The following is a 16,490-nucleotide window of genomic DNA, read 5'->3' as shown; positions in this document are numbered from 1 at the left end:
TCAAAGCCAGTCTATAAAGCAAGCAAAATAATTCCTTCTGAAGTCCCCAGGAGGAAAGATCTTAGACTAAAAATTTGATGCTAACCTATTAAATATGGGAAAATCACTTCAGGCTGCAGAAGCAGGGGTGAGAAGGGTAGAATAAAATAGGTTCAGTGCTTTAGGATCAGTTTCCCAGGATCCAAAAAAAATAGCTTTATTTTATACGCAGGCTTGAAGAACAATGGGGAAAATATGTGAATAATTTGTAAAGATCAAAAGTACATAATAAAAAGGAAGACATTTTTTTCAGTTAGATCAAGTTTTTATTTTCTTACACAAGGTGTTATAGAAAGTCCAATCTTTCAGAAAGACAAAAACAAAGATAATCACAATGACATACCAGTGGAAAATTTATAATCCTTATAACCTGACCTAGGCTCTAAATCCATGTAAAATTTGCCTGGCTTTTGTTTAAGGGATGGCTCCAAACAAATGGAGATTATGAAGCAACGGATACTTGTAAAAGGTAGTTCCCACTGTTGCACTGATTCCAGTCTTGGTTTTTAATATATACATATATTTTTTTTTCCAGACAGTTTAGTGAATTTCATATGCCCTATCATCTCCTCTCCACTTAGAATGCTTTATAGAACAGCCCATAATGTCCTGTGGCCTCAGTTTAACCCAGGATTTGTTAAAACAAACTGCACAGAATAGCCTGTTAGCAATGAATATTTGGAAGAGTCACTGCTCCCCATCTCCATCCCGATTTCCACAACCTTGCTCTAGAACTCTTCATAAAATAACATCCTGATGTGGCCTATAGATCAGAGACTTTATATTTTCTATCTGGGTCCACTGAAGTCTGGGCTTAAAATCCAGAGCTGATTCTGGGCAAACAGAGGAGAGTACCTGTTGTGTCCCAGAATAATTTTTCTCACTGAATTGGGAATGTGATAAGCGCTGGCCAAACCATAAAATTCTGATATTTAATGTCATATATTTTGCTTGCCAAATAGTCTAACAAAGTTCTATAGCTTCGGCTCTTAGATCTAAGAGGATAAAATGTTAGGTATAAGAATCCATTATTTTCATCATACTAAAAACTACGTAATTATAAACTCTGGAAAACAGAGCCTGGAAAGCAGAAGCTTTAAAATCAATAGAATTGTGTCTTATAAAGATTTTGGTTTAAGTGATTCTAATAATTTCCAAGTTTCGCTTCTATAGGTATAATAATTTTCTAACCCATTTAGTCATTGTATAAGAATGTACATGTACTCATATGTACTTAGAATATGATCAAGAGAGTAGGAATATCTTTAGAAAAGTTAAGAAAATTCCACTGAAACTCTTAAGAATAACTCTTAGATTGTAAACTAATCAAATATCTCTGAAATAAAAGTTTATTAAATTTAAATTAAGTGGAAGTTATACATCAAATATTGTTTTCTGAAATCAAAATCTGGTGTACAGTATATAATACAGAATATTGGATGTTAATTCCTTTTTTAAAACAACTACAAGAAAAATATTAGGAATGATGAATTATGCTGATTGGTTTGACTTGGATCCAAGCAAAGTATCCATTATATCTCCCTGAAAAAAAAAAGTCACACAATTACAATGCAATAAAATGCAAATTAAAAGGTAAAGTAGTCTTTAAAATGCCATTTAAAATTTATAAGTTAGTGATACACATATCCAATAAGATTGTAAAAGGGAAACAAGCAAAGGTAAGTTTAAACAGTAATGGTTATTTCCTAGTATAAACCTACTCTTTCCATGAAAGGCTCTTTTTTTTTTGAGACAGAGTCTTGCTCTGTCGCCAGGCTGGAGTGCAGTGGCGCAATCTTGGCTCACTGTAACCTCCGCCTCCTGGGTTCAAGCAATTCTCCTGCCTCAGCCTCCTGAGTGGCTGGGACTACAGGCACGTGCCACCATGCCCAGCTAATTTTTTGTATTTTTAGTAGAGATACGGTTTCACCGTGTTAGCCAGGATGGTCTCGATATCCTGACCTCATGATTTGCCCACCTTGGCCTCCCAAAGTGCTGGGATTACATGCATGAGCCACCACGCCTGGCCGAAAGACTCTTTTAATGAATTCCAATAAATAATTTTATAAAGATTCAGTAAGAAGAAAATTTGGGCAGCTCCTATTTAAACTTAATGCTTAAGCCTAAACTTCTTTATTTATAAAATACCTGTTAAACTTACTGATATCTTAAATTCTTTCCTGATCTATTAATGTTTGACTTAGAGAGTAGAACTTCTCAATTTCCATGTGGGTTTTGTTATTTTTCATTTAGTGGTACTGATATTTGCACTAAAATGGGTAAAATGATCATATATAAGAGGATGAAAATCAAAGATGGGAGGTGAGTTTTTAAGCAAGACAGAATAATGAAAAGATAGGAGCTGGAAGCAGAAGAGTTTCTCTATCACATAGTAAATATAATCTTGAGAAAATCATTGAAATCTTTAGATAATGTAACATAAGTCAGTTCCTATCTTTTAGCCTGTACTATGCTATCTTTGGCACTTCCCCATCATTCAAGCCATGCACACCAAATCAGTTGCCAGGTCCATCAATTCTAACCTTAATATGTTTCTCAAACTCATCTCTTTCTACTTCAGTTTCTCACTTGGGCAAATGTAAGAGTTCACTACAAAAATGTGTTCAATGTTGTATCCTTAGACCGTGTCACATAGTAAATAATCAGTAAATACTAATACTTGTTGAAATTTGTTCAATGTTGTATCCTGAGACCCCATCACATAGTAAAAATACTCAATAAATATTAATACTTGTTGAATAATAAATCAATGGTTTATTTTTTCTGCCTTCAGTGTCTATCAGCATTAATTTCTTACATATATTACAGATTCATGTTTCTAAAACTCTTTTTTTGAACATTTCAGTTATCTTTCTATTTTTCCTTCAATTTGGAAAAATGTAAACAGCAAGAACACAGAGAAAAACATGGTAAACATTTGTATAATGAACCACAATAGTAAAAATAGTATCCAAGAGTGACTCTCTACAGGCTGCCTGCAGAAAAGGAGTTGCTTCTGTAACTCTCCATTGAAACTGACTTCTCCCAAGGGCTTAAACCATAATTCTCTACAGCTCAAGACGTAGACCACCAGCAATCCTCATCATGCCAGTAGAAGAGCTGGTGCTTCCCCAGTCATGAATGTTAATGCAGTGGTAACTCCTGCCAACAGTTAGCTACATCATAAAGTTACAATTGGAAGCCTTGGATCCCAGTCTCCTGTTCATGCCAGACATTAGGCTGGTGTTACCCCTAACCATGAACCCTAAGCTGGTAGGACAGGGCTGGAGCCAACCTTTGGCCATATCCTACCACAAAAGTATTCTGGTCCTTGCTGTCATCAGGAAGGGGCCAGAGTTTCAGAAATCATGTCACTTAATACCTCCAGAGGGCCAGGCATGGTGGCTCACACCTGTAACACCAGTGCTTTGGAAGACCAAGATATGAAGATTACTTGAGGCCAGGGGTTTATGACGAGCCTGGGCAACATTAACAAGTCCCTGTCTGTACAAAAAATTAAAATAAATTTTAAAGATTAAAAGTTAAAAAAATTAAAAGTAGCAATTAGAAAAAGTGATACTAACCAGAGTCCTGAAAGGCACTGATAAAAGATAGTTTCCTTTGTATACCTCCTAATACTGTTCTTCCCTTTCCCTCACGTCCCAGGGGCAGCCTTTATCATAAATTTGGTGCACATCTTTCATACAGAATGAATCATAAGGCTTCCAAAACTTTGATTCACTCTTGGTTAAAATTAATGAAAAAATTATAGGTCATAATGTTACTTGACAAGATATCTTGGTAGGAAATAATGTTTTTGACATTACTTTGGAACTTCAAATCATTATTATGACTATAATTCTCTATAAGCTAAGAAAGAAAAGGTATATCATTAACATTTGGCTGTAAGTAACAAAAAAACTAATTAATGGTTTTTTGTTGTTGTTTAATCTCCCCAAAAAAAACCCTAAGCTTTTCAAATATAGTGACCAAAAACATGAAAAACATATTTGTATCCAAAAATTATATTTATTTACTAACAATATGGAATTGATTTGTTAAGAAAATTATTCTTACCAGCCTTGAAATCACACACACACACACACACGCACACACACACACAGGTGTGCCAAAAATGTTCAGATTCTCTAAGCTTAGCTTTCTGTTTGTAGAGCATACTGTTCAAATTAAAAGATTGCGTAACCAATTCAAATCCAAACACAAAAATTAAGTATTTTTCTTCTATATTCCAGTCTATATTTTATGCTTTTACCAAATATAAATGTGTCTACTAAGAATATGTTTTTATTTTTGTGTTTAAATAATACTTACATATATTATAACATACTGTACTTACCTTGTGGAAATTTGCTTTTATCACTCAACACTGTTTTTTAAATGTATTCAAAATTTGTCATATTAACACATTAAGATATAGGTCATTTAAATATCTGTATTGTAATTACACATGTGAAAATGTCATATTTTATCTATCCAGTCTTCTACTGATAATCATTTGGGTTGTTTTCAATTTATCAGTATACAAACAAGGCTACTATAAACATTGTTTTCTCATTAGCATATTTTTCACACCATTACCCATGAGTTGAACAAAGCCCTAAAGATGTACAGAATCTGGGCTAGGCCTGATGGCTCACGCCTGTAATCCCAGCACTTGAGGAGGCTTAGGCGGGCAAATCACTTGAGTCCAGGAGTTCGAGATGAGTCTGGATAACACAGCAAAACCCCATCTCTACAAAATATACAAAAATTAGTTGGGCATTATGGTATGCACCTGTAGTCCCAGCTACTTGGGAGGCTGAGGTGGGACAATTGCTTGATCCCAAGAGTTTGAGGCTTCAGTGAGCCAAGATCAGGCCACTGTACTCCAGCCTAGGCAACAGAGTGAGACCTTTTCTAAAAGAAAAAAAGAAAAAAAAAAAACGGATAGAATCTAATCTAATCAGACGGCATTTAAACATCTACAAAAGTTGTAATCCTACTGAATAGGAAAAATGTAATAAGTTAGAATTTAATGATACAGTAAATCAATGAACTGAAGTCAATCAAGTGATCCAGCAACATGGGCAGGGTTGCAGACTTCCATGAGATGATGGAGGACTTAGGTAATGTGTAACTAGACTTTAGGAGACATGGGCTGGGAGACAAATGCTTTGGAGCATTGACAAATCAACAGTAAAACAGGGCTCAGGCTGGCAGCTAAGGTAATTAGGTAAATCCCCTTAAATGTTCACAGTGTCAGGCCTCATTCCCTGGCTAAAATCTTAAGTCAAGATGCATCTTGGCTAGTTGTGAAAATAATCTTCAAAACTACTTACAATGTTAATCTTTTTTACCCTGAGAAGAATAAACACTGTGTACAAAAATGATGCAGCAAATCAAACAGATAACTTTAGTATTTTCGGCATTAAGGAATGTATATATTTTTAATATTTTAAATATTCATTATGTATATGAGAAGTTGCCATACTGGAATGTCTAATAGAAACATTTGCTTCTTATATAAATGTGTAATTTTGGTAATTGATTTAGACTTACAATCATGGATTGAAATCTTACTAATTTGTAAACAGCATTGGAATATTTAAGAAAATATAATATTCATCACATTTAAAATTTTTAATTTATGAAATTAATAAGAATTCCTTAAGTATCTGAGACTTGTTTGTCCATAAGAAAATTGAAGTACTTATAAGTCCAATATATTAAATTTATAAATGAGATTTAAAATATTTAAGAAAATTTAATTAAGTTGCAAAAACTCACTTAGCATGTATTAAAATCTGCTAGACTTAAAAAGAGAATAACAAAATATATAATCTAAATGTAAGAACTTAAGATGAACTGTTCGTTTTTTGTAAATCTTATATCATTTGAATATGAATTTTTAAAATCAAAGTAGACTGAGTAATCTTTTGTACATGTAAAGGCTACCGTAGGGAACATTAGAAATAAGAAATAAATTGGCCGGGTGCAGTGGCTCACGCCTGTAATCCCAGCACTTTGGGAGGCCAAGGTGGGCGGATCACCTGAGGTCAGGAGTTCGAGACCAGCCATGGCAAAACCCTGTCTCTACTAAAAAAGTACAAAAATTAGCCAGGCGTGGTGGTGGGAGCCTGTAATGACAGCTACTGAGGAGGCTGAGGCAGTAGAATTGCTTGAACCTGGGAGGCAGAGGTTGCAGTGAGCCAAGATCGTGCCACTGCATTCCAGCCTGGGCGACAAGAGTGAGACTCCATCTCAAAAAAAGAAGTAAGAAATAAATTTTTAAAAGCACCTCACATTGATACTTCCTTATACATGTCTCCTATTGTACATGTGTAAGATGTGATTCTCTATGGCTTGTATGGTATTTGAATTTTCCATTTTATTTCATTGCTTTCTGAAGAGGCTATTTTAATTTCTATTACCAGTATATAAATTATTAAATTACTCTTATACTGGCCCCTTTGCCACTTTTCTCTCAAGCAACTTCCTTACCAGTCAAAAAAGTTAACTTACCAGTTCCTTAAGATGACATGAACCTTTCCAATTCCTTATCTTTGCTCGAGCTTTTCCCTCAGTCGGGAATAACAATCCCATTTTTTCCTTATCTGCAAGGAAAAATCCTAAACCTCCAAGCATAGCTGAAATTTAATCTCCTTTGTGAAAACCTTCCCAAAAGCATTCTCTTATTTTCCTTTTCCTCTTCCCATTCACCTTCCAAAAGTCAATTATTCTCCTGCTCTGTGATTCTATAGTAGTTCATTATTTCTGTTCTTTATGACTTGATTATAGTTTCTTGAATATCTATTGTCCCTTTCTTAGAAACCATGTCTTTTGCTTGTGTGTTTGTTCATTCAGGTAGTCATTCAGTATTCACTGAATGCCCATTATGTGCTAGTACTGTGCTAGACACTTACATATATGTTTCCAAGGGGCTCAAACTAGTAAGAAAAATAAGTATACAAAATACTGCAACTTATATTGATAGATTATTGTCACACTTGACAGGTTTCATATATATATAATATACACACACAAATACGTACATACATTCAATGAAAAGAAAAGAATCAACATGTCAATACTCACAGATTTCTCTTCCACCACTATCTCCAACACACAATAACAAAAATTTTAAAACAACTCAACTCAATTCCCGCTCCCAACCACCGCAAATTCAGAGTTTGTGGGCAAGTTCTTAGAGCTCATGTGAGATGGACTAAGAGAATCATAGAGATTTTTTTTTTTTAAAAAAAGATGAATTTAGGCTTTGAGGCTACATTTAGAATTGGAGGCTTATGGACAAAAGAAGAAAAAAAGATTACTATAAACTATGTATTTGGATTCACTTAAACATTTTAAGACATTTGAATAAGAATGGAATTTTCTTTTAATTTCTTTTGGTCATTGAGTTGTGCATCTTAGGCAAGTTTCAATGGTGGAGATAAATATCCCAGTACCTGTTAAAATATCTGATACTCAATAAATGTGTGAGAAATGAACACATGTTTAATATCATGAAAAAGCCATTAGGATTACATTCCTCAGAGTAGACTAAAATTATTATGTAAGAAAACCAATGCATTTTGCGAAAAAAATACAGATGATATGGAAAACAGGTAAGTAAAAAGAAAAACTAAAATGTATCCATGACTCCACCACTAATAACTAATAGTTGTAATACAAAGCACGTTAATTTTTTCTCTAGTTTTTCAATGCATATTTATTCAACAAGCATTTATTGAATAACTACTATAAGCCAGACACTATACTAGTCCATGGCAATACAACCCAGAAAAAAGAGACAAAAATCACTGTTTTCATAGAGTTAACATTCTAGGTGTGGGACACAGGCAATTAACAAAATATATAAATAAATTATGTTATAATGCATACATAAATTTATATATAAATAAATATAAAATGCATAAGTAAGTTTATGTATATTCAAAGGTGGTAAATGTTATTTAAAAAATAAGTCATGAAAGAGTATTGAATAGGGAATGTGAAAGATAGTAGAGGTTGCAATTTTAAATAAGATGATCAGGAAAGACTTCACTGAGAAAGTGACACTTGAGCAAAGATTTAAAGTAAGTAAAGAAATAAGCTCTGTGAATTTTAGGCTGGGGAAATGACAAGCATTTTATTTATTTTATTTATTTACTTATTTAACATTTGTAGTCTGTATGGTTGGGACAGAACTCTACCTCCTACATGTGACCCAGATCTAATCAACCATCTGATTTCCCCGGCCACATTTCCTTCTTGTTGGATATTTATGCTGTTCTGTTTTCCTTTTCCTTTTCTTTTCTTATCATCTCATGAATAATGCTATAGTTAATTTATTTTATTACATTTATAAACATTTCTATAGGCTAGTCTCAGAAGTGGAATTACTAGTTAAAAGGAATCAATATTCTCTAAACATTTCTTTTTTTTTTTTTTTTTTTTTTGAGTCAGAAGTTTGTTCTGTTGTCCAGGCTGGAGTGCAGTGGCGCCATCTCAGCTCACTGCAACCTCCCTCTCCCAGGTTCAAACGATTCTCGTGCCTCAGCCTCCTGAGTACCTGGGACTACAGGCACCCGCCACTACACCCAGCTAATTTTTGTATTTTTAGTAGAGACAGAGTTTCACCATATTGGCCAGGCTGGTCTTGAACTCCTGACCTCAAGTGATGCACCTGTCTTGGTCTCCAAAAGTGCTGGGATTACAGGCATAAGCCACTGTGCCCAGCCTTCTCTAAACATTTCTAACAGTCTTGATTCAGATTGTCAAATTGCTTCCAAAAAGTTATACCAATTTCTATTCCAACCACCAGTATGAGAGGACTCATCAAATGTTTGCCAGTACAGAGTAGTCTTATTAAAAAATTATTTTTAAATAAACCTTGTAAATCTAATATGTGAGAATGCTATTTGAATTTAATAATATTTTATCTTTTAAATTATTAGTGAGGTTGGATTTTAAAACATATCTACTAGTCATTTTTTGTGAATGACCTGTTCCCGACCATTGCCCATTTTTTTATTGAAGTCTTGGTGTTTTTTCATATTGATTTGTGCATATTTTTAATATTTTAACATATTTATCATATTTGTGCTAATGTTTACCAGATTATTGTTTATAATAACAATTTAAACATAAGAAATAAAGAAAAAATGAAAATTTTAAATTGAAAACTTTTTTTAAATAATAGGCATCTATTGACACTGAGTTGTCTGTCAAAGTTTGACACAAAACTTGGGTATTTGAAGAACGTGGAACAAGAGAATATGATAATGCTAAACCAACAGAAATAAATGCCCATTTCAGGAACATTGGAAAATATCTAAAAATACAATTATTTTACGTAAGAATCTTTTAATACATGACGTAAACTTCTTTGAATATCTAAGAATTATTAAGTCCCAATTACATACTAGGCACAATTTTAGGTTCTCCCATATAATATTTACAATTATTTTGCTCACCAACATTATTATTCTCATTATCTTTTACAGATAAAGAAGACGAGGCTGGAAAACAAAAAAAATAACCCTAGTAGGTATCATGTCTAGAAGTTAGCGACTCTTGGAATTTATGTTCTTTTATTATATTACACTCAAGATATTGAGAAATGTAAATCCTTTTCACGCTACAAAAGTATAACTGAATAGACTAATAAAATGACACAAATTTTTTTACTCTTGAGTCTTACCCGGCCAGATTCCAAAACAGTAGGCATATTTCTCAGTTCATACACAGAAACCTGTCCATCACTGTCTCCTACCAGAAGGCAATCTGTTTGTTTGGCAAAGAGAATGGTTGTGAACTTGATTCCAGGGTTTGCAGTATTCACAATCAGAGGGTCCAAACTGTAATGAAATATTTTATTTGTAAATTCAATTGTTATGTTAATATGGTCTTTTAAATAGACAAAGAAAAATTTGATGTTTTTTAAATTAAATGTAACAAAAACCATAAGCCTATTTAAGTGTTTCCAAACTCAAAATAACTGCTCCTCACTCCTTACTCAATCAAAACCTTCATTTCTTCAATGAACTAATTTCAACCAGGTAAATTAAAGTACTTCACAATTAAGATGTGAACTCATAAATTTAAACTTCTGTGATGGTTAATTTTGTGTGTCCACTTAGCTAGGCTATGATATCCAGTTGTTTGGTCAAACATTAGTCTATTGTGAAGGTATTTTTTTTCAAATACAATTAACATTTAATTCACTAGAATTTGAATAAAGTTGATTACCCTCCATAATGTGGGTAGGCTTCATCCAATTAGTTGAAGGCCTTAAAAGAAAAGAATGATATCCACCAAAGTGGAATAAAATTCTACCTGCAGAATGCCTTTCTACTCAAGACTGCAACATGACTCCTGCTGGAAATTCTAGCCCGCCAGCCTGCACTGCAGATTTCATACTTGATAGGACCCACTCCTTAAAATAAATGTCTCTCTCTCTCTCTCAAGAGATAGATATAAAGATAGAGATATATAGAGACAGAGACAACAATAGATCTAAGTAGATACATACATCTTATTGGTTCTGTTTCTCTGGAGACCCCTAACACAACTTCTTAAATAATAACTGTCTTTTAACAGAATAATGTTTTTATCCAAATGAACCTCTGGAATGTACAAGTACATTTTGAACAAGAAGTTTTCCTAGTCTTCATCATCTAAAGCAGTCTACCTAGTGTCCTCAAAAGAAGACAAGTAGCAAGTTTGTATACTTCTTTTAAAAATGTGTTGTCCTGGGAATTACACGTTTTCCAGAAAAATTAAAATCAGAGGTGGGATTATTTAAGAAGCCACTTTATACATTAGTCACCTCATACTTGTAATCCTTGATTTTTGGTTCATACTGTTTTATAAAACAAACCAGGACAAAATTTTAAAGTTACTGAATTATTAATTTCTAGCAAAACCTTTTCTCATGAAGAATAAATCCATTGAATTTGACATCATTTCTTTCAAACAAGAATTTATTTTCCTGCTGCTTTTGCTAAAAACTAGCATAAAGATATAATTTCCAACTGAAAAAGTAGAACCATTAACCTTTTTATTTCAACATTGTATTAAGTTTTCATATTAGGAAGAATAAATTAATTTAGACAATCCTCTAATAACTTTGGTGTAATATCGTAAATCAAAAATTTTAATTAAGTTCATACCCCTTTGAATATTTTTGAAACAAGGTAAGAGCATAAGTAAATGTTGCAAAAATAATTACTTTGTCTCTTTTTTCTATTGTAGAAAATTTTTAGTTAAAAATGTAAAAATGCCTCTGTATGTTTCTCTAAACTAGGCAATGAGTAAGAACTCGAGATAGCTATTATATCCTATATCGTCCTATAAAAGTTTGAGGAGATGAGTAAGGTAAACTACTTTCTTTATTCTTTTTTTTTTTGAGACAGAGTCTCACTGTGTTGCCCAGGTTGGACTACACTGGCGCAATCTTGGCTCACTGCAACCTCTGCCTCTTGGGTTCAAATGATTCTCCTGTTTTAGGCTCCCAAGTAGCTGGGACTACAGGTGCATGCCACCACATCTGGCTAGTTTTTGTATTTTGGTAGAGATGGGGTTTCACCATGTTGGCCAGGCTGGTCTTGAACTCTTGACCTCAAGTGATCCTCCCACCTCAGCCTCCCAAAGTACTGGGATTACAGGTGTGAGCCACTGCACCCAGCCAAGGTAAATTACTTTCATTCAAATATTTTTAAAACCACATACGGCATAAGTAATTGACATTAATATAGCATCCTGGCATTACTTTTATTCATAAAGGACTCTCATAAACTATTACTTCTTTTAAAGTAACTACAGTACCCTCTAACTGGTGTCAAAACTATCAGATATCATTTAGTTTGAACTGCTTCTACTATAAATATACCCAAAAAAAATAGTAACAGTTACGTGCTGATATGAAGGTCCCAAATCTCCACCCTGTTCTCATTTGCAGCTGCAAATATATAGGATGATTTTGGAGACCAGGCAACATCGTAAACAACAGAAGTAGTTGGATAAAAACTCAAAAATGGCTTGACATTCTCCTGTTGCCATATAATAACACCCCAATCTGCAGAACAGCTTAAAAATACATCATGACAAAATGGATTCCATGTCACTTTATACACTGGACCCTAGAAATAAAAAAAAATACATAGGTAAATAATATTTAAAATCTTTTATTTTAAACTTGACCAGCAAATTAAAAATGCTAAGATTTCTAGATTTTCACACTATTCATTATTGTGTGGGCATTATTTTAGCTGAGAATAAGATCAGAGACTGAATCTTCCCTAAATTATTACATTTAGAAACATAAAAATATAGTCGCTACAATATTCACTAAATTTAACACATATTATGCATACTTTGAAAAAATAAAGAGTATTAAGAAAAAAAAGAAATGAGGGAGAAAATGAAGAAAATGTGGCTGAAACAATCATGACAAGATATACAGCCAGGTGCAGTGGTGTTTGCCTGTAGTCCCAGCTACTTTAGAGGCTAAAGTGGGAAGATCAAGTGGAAGATAAAGTGGAAGTTCAAGGTCAGCCTGGGTAACAGTGAGACCCATCTCTTAAAAAAAATTTTTTTTAAATAAGCTACAGAGACTAGGTATGGGTGAAAGACAATTTTACTTTAGGATCAGCATGTTATCATAAGCAAAGTATTTTAGAAACAAAACTTCCAAACTTTCAAGAAGAAATCAAGGATATGTAGAAGTCAAATAAAATGTCCCGTACATTATTGGTGGTTTCCATAGAAGAAAACACTTAATTCGAGATGATATTTTTAACTCTGAAGTTGTAAACTTACTGCATATTACATATTCTGTGTATAATGGTACTATTTTTTCAGAAATACAAAATAAATGTTCCAACCTACTATAATTAAACTAACCTTATGTCCTCTGTAGGTATCTAGGTATTGTTCATTATATGAACAAGAACATTTGTGAATATGACCTTCTTCAGTGCCAGCCAAATAGATATTTGTGTCCTACAACACAAAACATCGAAATGCATTGGCTTGTGATACATTAGTAAGTGTGATAAACAGAAGATTAGATATTTCTGGATCTATTAAAATCAATTCAAGAACCCAAAATAAAAACACTATCTTGAATATACCAATCTTGTCTTTTTCTTTTGTCATGATTTTGTAATAATCAAACTACCTGAGAGACTACTGTGCAAAAGAAAATATAAATTGGTTCTTTGCTGGAATCAGGGTAGCATTTAATATCCTGTATGGAAATTACATAGAAAAACACTGGCTTAAAATAAATAAGAAACTTTCTAACATTTAGAGCTACCTGACAATGGAACTAGCAGTCCAGGGAAATAGTAAGTGCTCTTTCATTACAACTAGTCAAAGAAAAGACAGATATACACTTTTAAACTACATGATATTGAAAAAAGAAAAAAATAAACTATATGATAAAGTATAATTTCTCCCAAATTGGTATTACCAATACATATTCCCAGACAGTCATATATAAAAGTTATCTGACTCACATTTTCTTCAAGAGTTGGTTACATCAGAAATCTTAAATGTTGCCATTCTATTAGATGTAAAATTATATCACCTGTTTTTAATTCCTATTTATGTGAATATCAATAAGGTTGAGCACTTTATGTTCATTGGCCACTGTGTTTCCTCTTCTTTTGTGTCCCGATAATTTTAGTAATAATACATCTTCTTATTTTTCATTTGTATAAGTTCTTTATATATTCTAGAATCTATTGCTTTGTCTATAACATGTTATAAATATCTTCTCCCAGTGTATGACTTACCTTTTTATTTTCTTTTTACTGTCTTTGATGAACATAAGTTCTCATTTTCTGTTATATTTAGCATTTTTTGTGCTTTAAGAAATCTTTCCCTACCTTAAGGTCCTAGAGATATTTTCCTACATTTTCTTCTGAAAGGCTTTTCTGTATGATAGGATAGAAATCGAATTCCTTTTTTAATATGGATGCTTATTATTCTAACACCATTTATAAGTGGTCATTTTTCGCTAGCGATCTTCAAGGTCACTGTTGAAAGTTGGGTTTCCCAGCAAATAAACTCTGAGATTTCATGCCAGAGTGTTAGGGAGTGCTCTCAGGAACAACCTCTATGTGGGAAACAGGAATGGGCAGATATTTCAGTTGAGCCGTGACGCAGTTGCAATCAAGGGCTTAGTCCAAAGTATAAGAAGCTCTGGAGAGAAGATGGCCCTTCAGAGTCCTGTCTCAAGATAAGGAAGCCAGATATTTTTTATATGCCCCCTTCAAGCAAGATGTTAGACTCAAACCTAACCATATTAATAATCAAACTAAATGTAAATGATCTTAGCAGCGTAATTAGAAGGCAGTGATTTTAAGATTGTATAAAAAGGCAAGACCCAATTATATGCTACCTACAAAAAAATTTAAGTATAAAGAGATAATAGGTTAAAAGAAAAAGCATAAAAAATGATAAACCAGGCTAACACCAGTTAAAAGTAAGCTGAAGTGGCTATACTAATATCATACTAAGTAGATTTCAGAGTAAAAAAAATCAGAAGTTATAAATAGGGCCATTTCACAGTGATAAAGGAGCTAATTGATCAATAGGACATAATAATGCTAAATATATGTATGTACCTAATAAGAAAGCATCAAGATACACGAAGCAAAACTGATAGAATTACAAGGAAAAATAGACAAATCTACAATTACGGTTGGAGACTTTAATACCTCTTTCTCAATAATTGAGAGAAGTAGGAAGAAAATTAGCAAAGAGAAGTAATCTTGAACAACATTATCAGCCAATTTAACCTGAATGACATTTGTAGAATATTCTAACCAAGAAAAGCATAATACATATTTTTCTCAAGTATACAGGGAATATTTACCAATATAGACCACATACTGGGCTTTATAACAAATCTTAATAAATTCACAGAGTTCAGTTTATAAAAAGTATTTTCTCTAATTATGGTGGGATTGAATTAGAAATTGGTAACAGAAAGACCTTTGGAAAATCCCCAAATATCTGGAAACTAAATAACAAGCTTCTAAATAACCCACACATCAAAGAAGAAATCAAGGGTGAAATTGGTAATTTGAACAGAATGAAAATGAAAATGTAACATATCAGAATTTTTGGGATGCTGCTAAAGCAGTACTTAGGGGAAAATTATAGCACAAATAACTACATTAGAAAAGAAAAAAGTCATAAATCAATGACCTCCACTTTAATTCTAAAAAATTAGAAAAACAAGAACAAATTAAAACCAAAGTGAAGAAAAGAAATAATAAGGATCAAAGTGGAAATTGATGATAAAGAAAACCAAAAAAAAAATAGTGAAAACCAATTAAGTCAAAAGCCATTTCTTTGAGTTCAATAAAATTGATAAACATAAGTCAGACTAATCAGGAAAAGACAGAAGACACAAATTACTAATATTAGGAATCACAGGGCGGTGTCATGGCTTATGCCTATAACCCCAGCACTTTGGGAGGCCAGGGCAGGAGGATCACTTGAGCCTAGGAGTTTGATACCAGCCTGGGCACCATAGCAAGACTACATCACTACAAAAATAAAAATAAAAATAAATTAGGCCAGGCGCAGTGGCTCAAGCCTGTAATCCCAGCATTTTGGGAGGCCAAGGCAGAAAGATCACTTGAGGTCAGGAGTTTGAGACCAGCCTGGCCAATATGGTGAAACCCTATCCCTACTAAAAAAAATACAAAAAATTAGCTGGGTGTGGTGGTGCACACCCATAATCGCAACTACTTAGGAGACTGAGGTGGGAGAATTGCTTGAACCCAGGAGGCAGAGGTTGCAGTCCAACCTCCACTCCACTGCACTCCAACCTGGACTATAGGGTGAGAACCTGTCTCAAAAAAAAATAAATAAATAAAATAAATAAAATAATAAATTAGCCAGGCATGGTGGTGTGTAGCTGTAATCCCAGCTGTTTAGGAGGCTGATGTGGGAGGATAGCTTGAGCCCAGGAGTTTAGAGTTACAGTGAGCTATAATCATACCACTGCACTCCAGCCTAGATGACAGAGTGAGACTCTGTCGCAAAAAAAAAGAAAAAAAAAATTAGAGGTGAGATTACTATATATTCCACAGTTATTAAAGGATGCTAAGGGAATATTCTGTCAATAGATTCCACAACTTCGATAAAATAGACAGATTCCTTAAAAGACACAAATTACCAAAGCTCACTCAAGAAGCAATAGATAACCATAACTCTACATATATTAAAATTTGAATTTGTAGTTAAAAATTAAAAATCTCCCCACAAAGAAAACTCCAGGCCCAGATGGCTAATTCTATTAAGTATATAATGAAGAAATCATACTAATTTTATGAAAATTCTTTCTAAAAGGAATTCTATGCAGACACGATTACCCTGATAGCAAAGTCAAAGATGTCACAAGAAAACTATAGATCAATCTCTCTTCT

At 33.3% G+C, this 16,490-nt stretch overlaps 1 protein-coding gene across 1 annotated transcript in view; it reads right to left on the bottom strand.

The window, feature by feature from the left end:
* Positions 1–282: 282 nt before the first annotated feature.
* DNAI4 (dynein axonemal intermediate chain 4) overlaps positions 283–16,490 on the bottom strand; it is a 113,731-nt gene continuing 97,523 nt past the window's right edge. Inside the window, 4 exon segments of the mRNA XM_054483768.2 lie at positions 283–1,581; positions 9,743–9,899; positions 11,956–12,182; positions 12,946–13,044. Of these exon segments, the coding sequence (XP_054339743.1) occupies positions 1,531–1,581; positions 9,743–9,899; positions 11,956–12,182; positions 12,946–13,044 (534 nt within the window). The 3' untranslated portion in view covers positions 283–1,530.

Source organism: Pongo pygmaeus, chromosome 1 (genome assembly GCF_028885625.2).
Source record: "Pongo pygmaeus isolate AG05252 chromosome 1, NHGRI_mPonPyg2-v2.0_pri, whole genome shotgun sequence".
Lineage (NCBI taxonomy): Eukaryota > Metazoa > Chordata > Mammalia > Primates > Hominidae > Pongo > Pongo pygmaeus.
The sequence above is the reverse complement of the archived record's forward strand: the minus strand, read 5'-3'. Positions and strand labels throughout refer to the sequence as shown.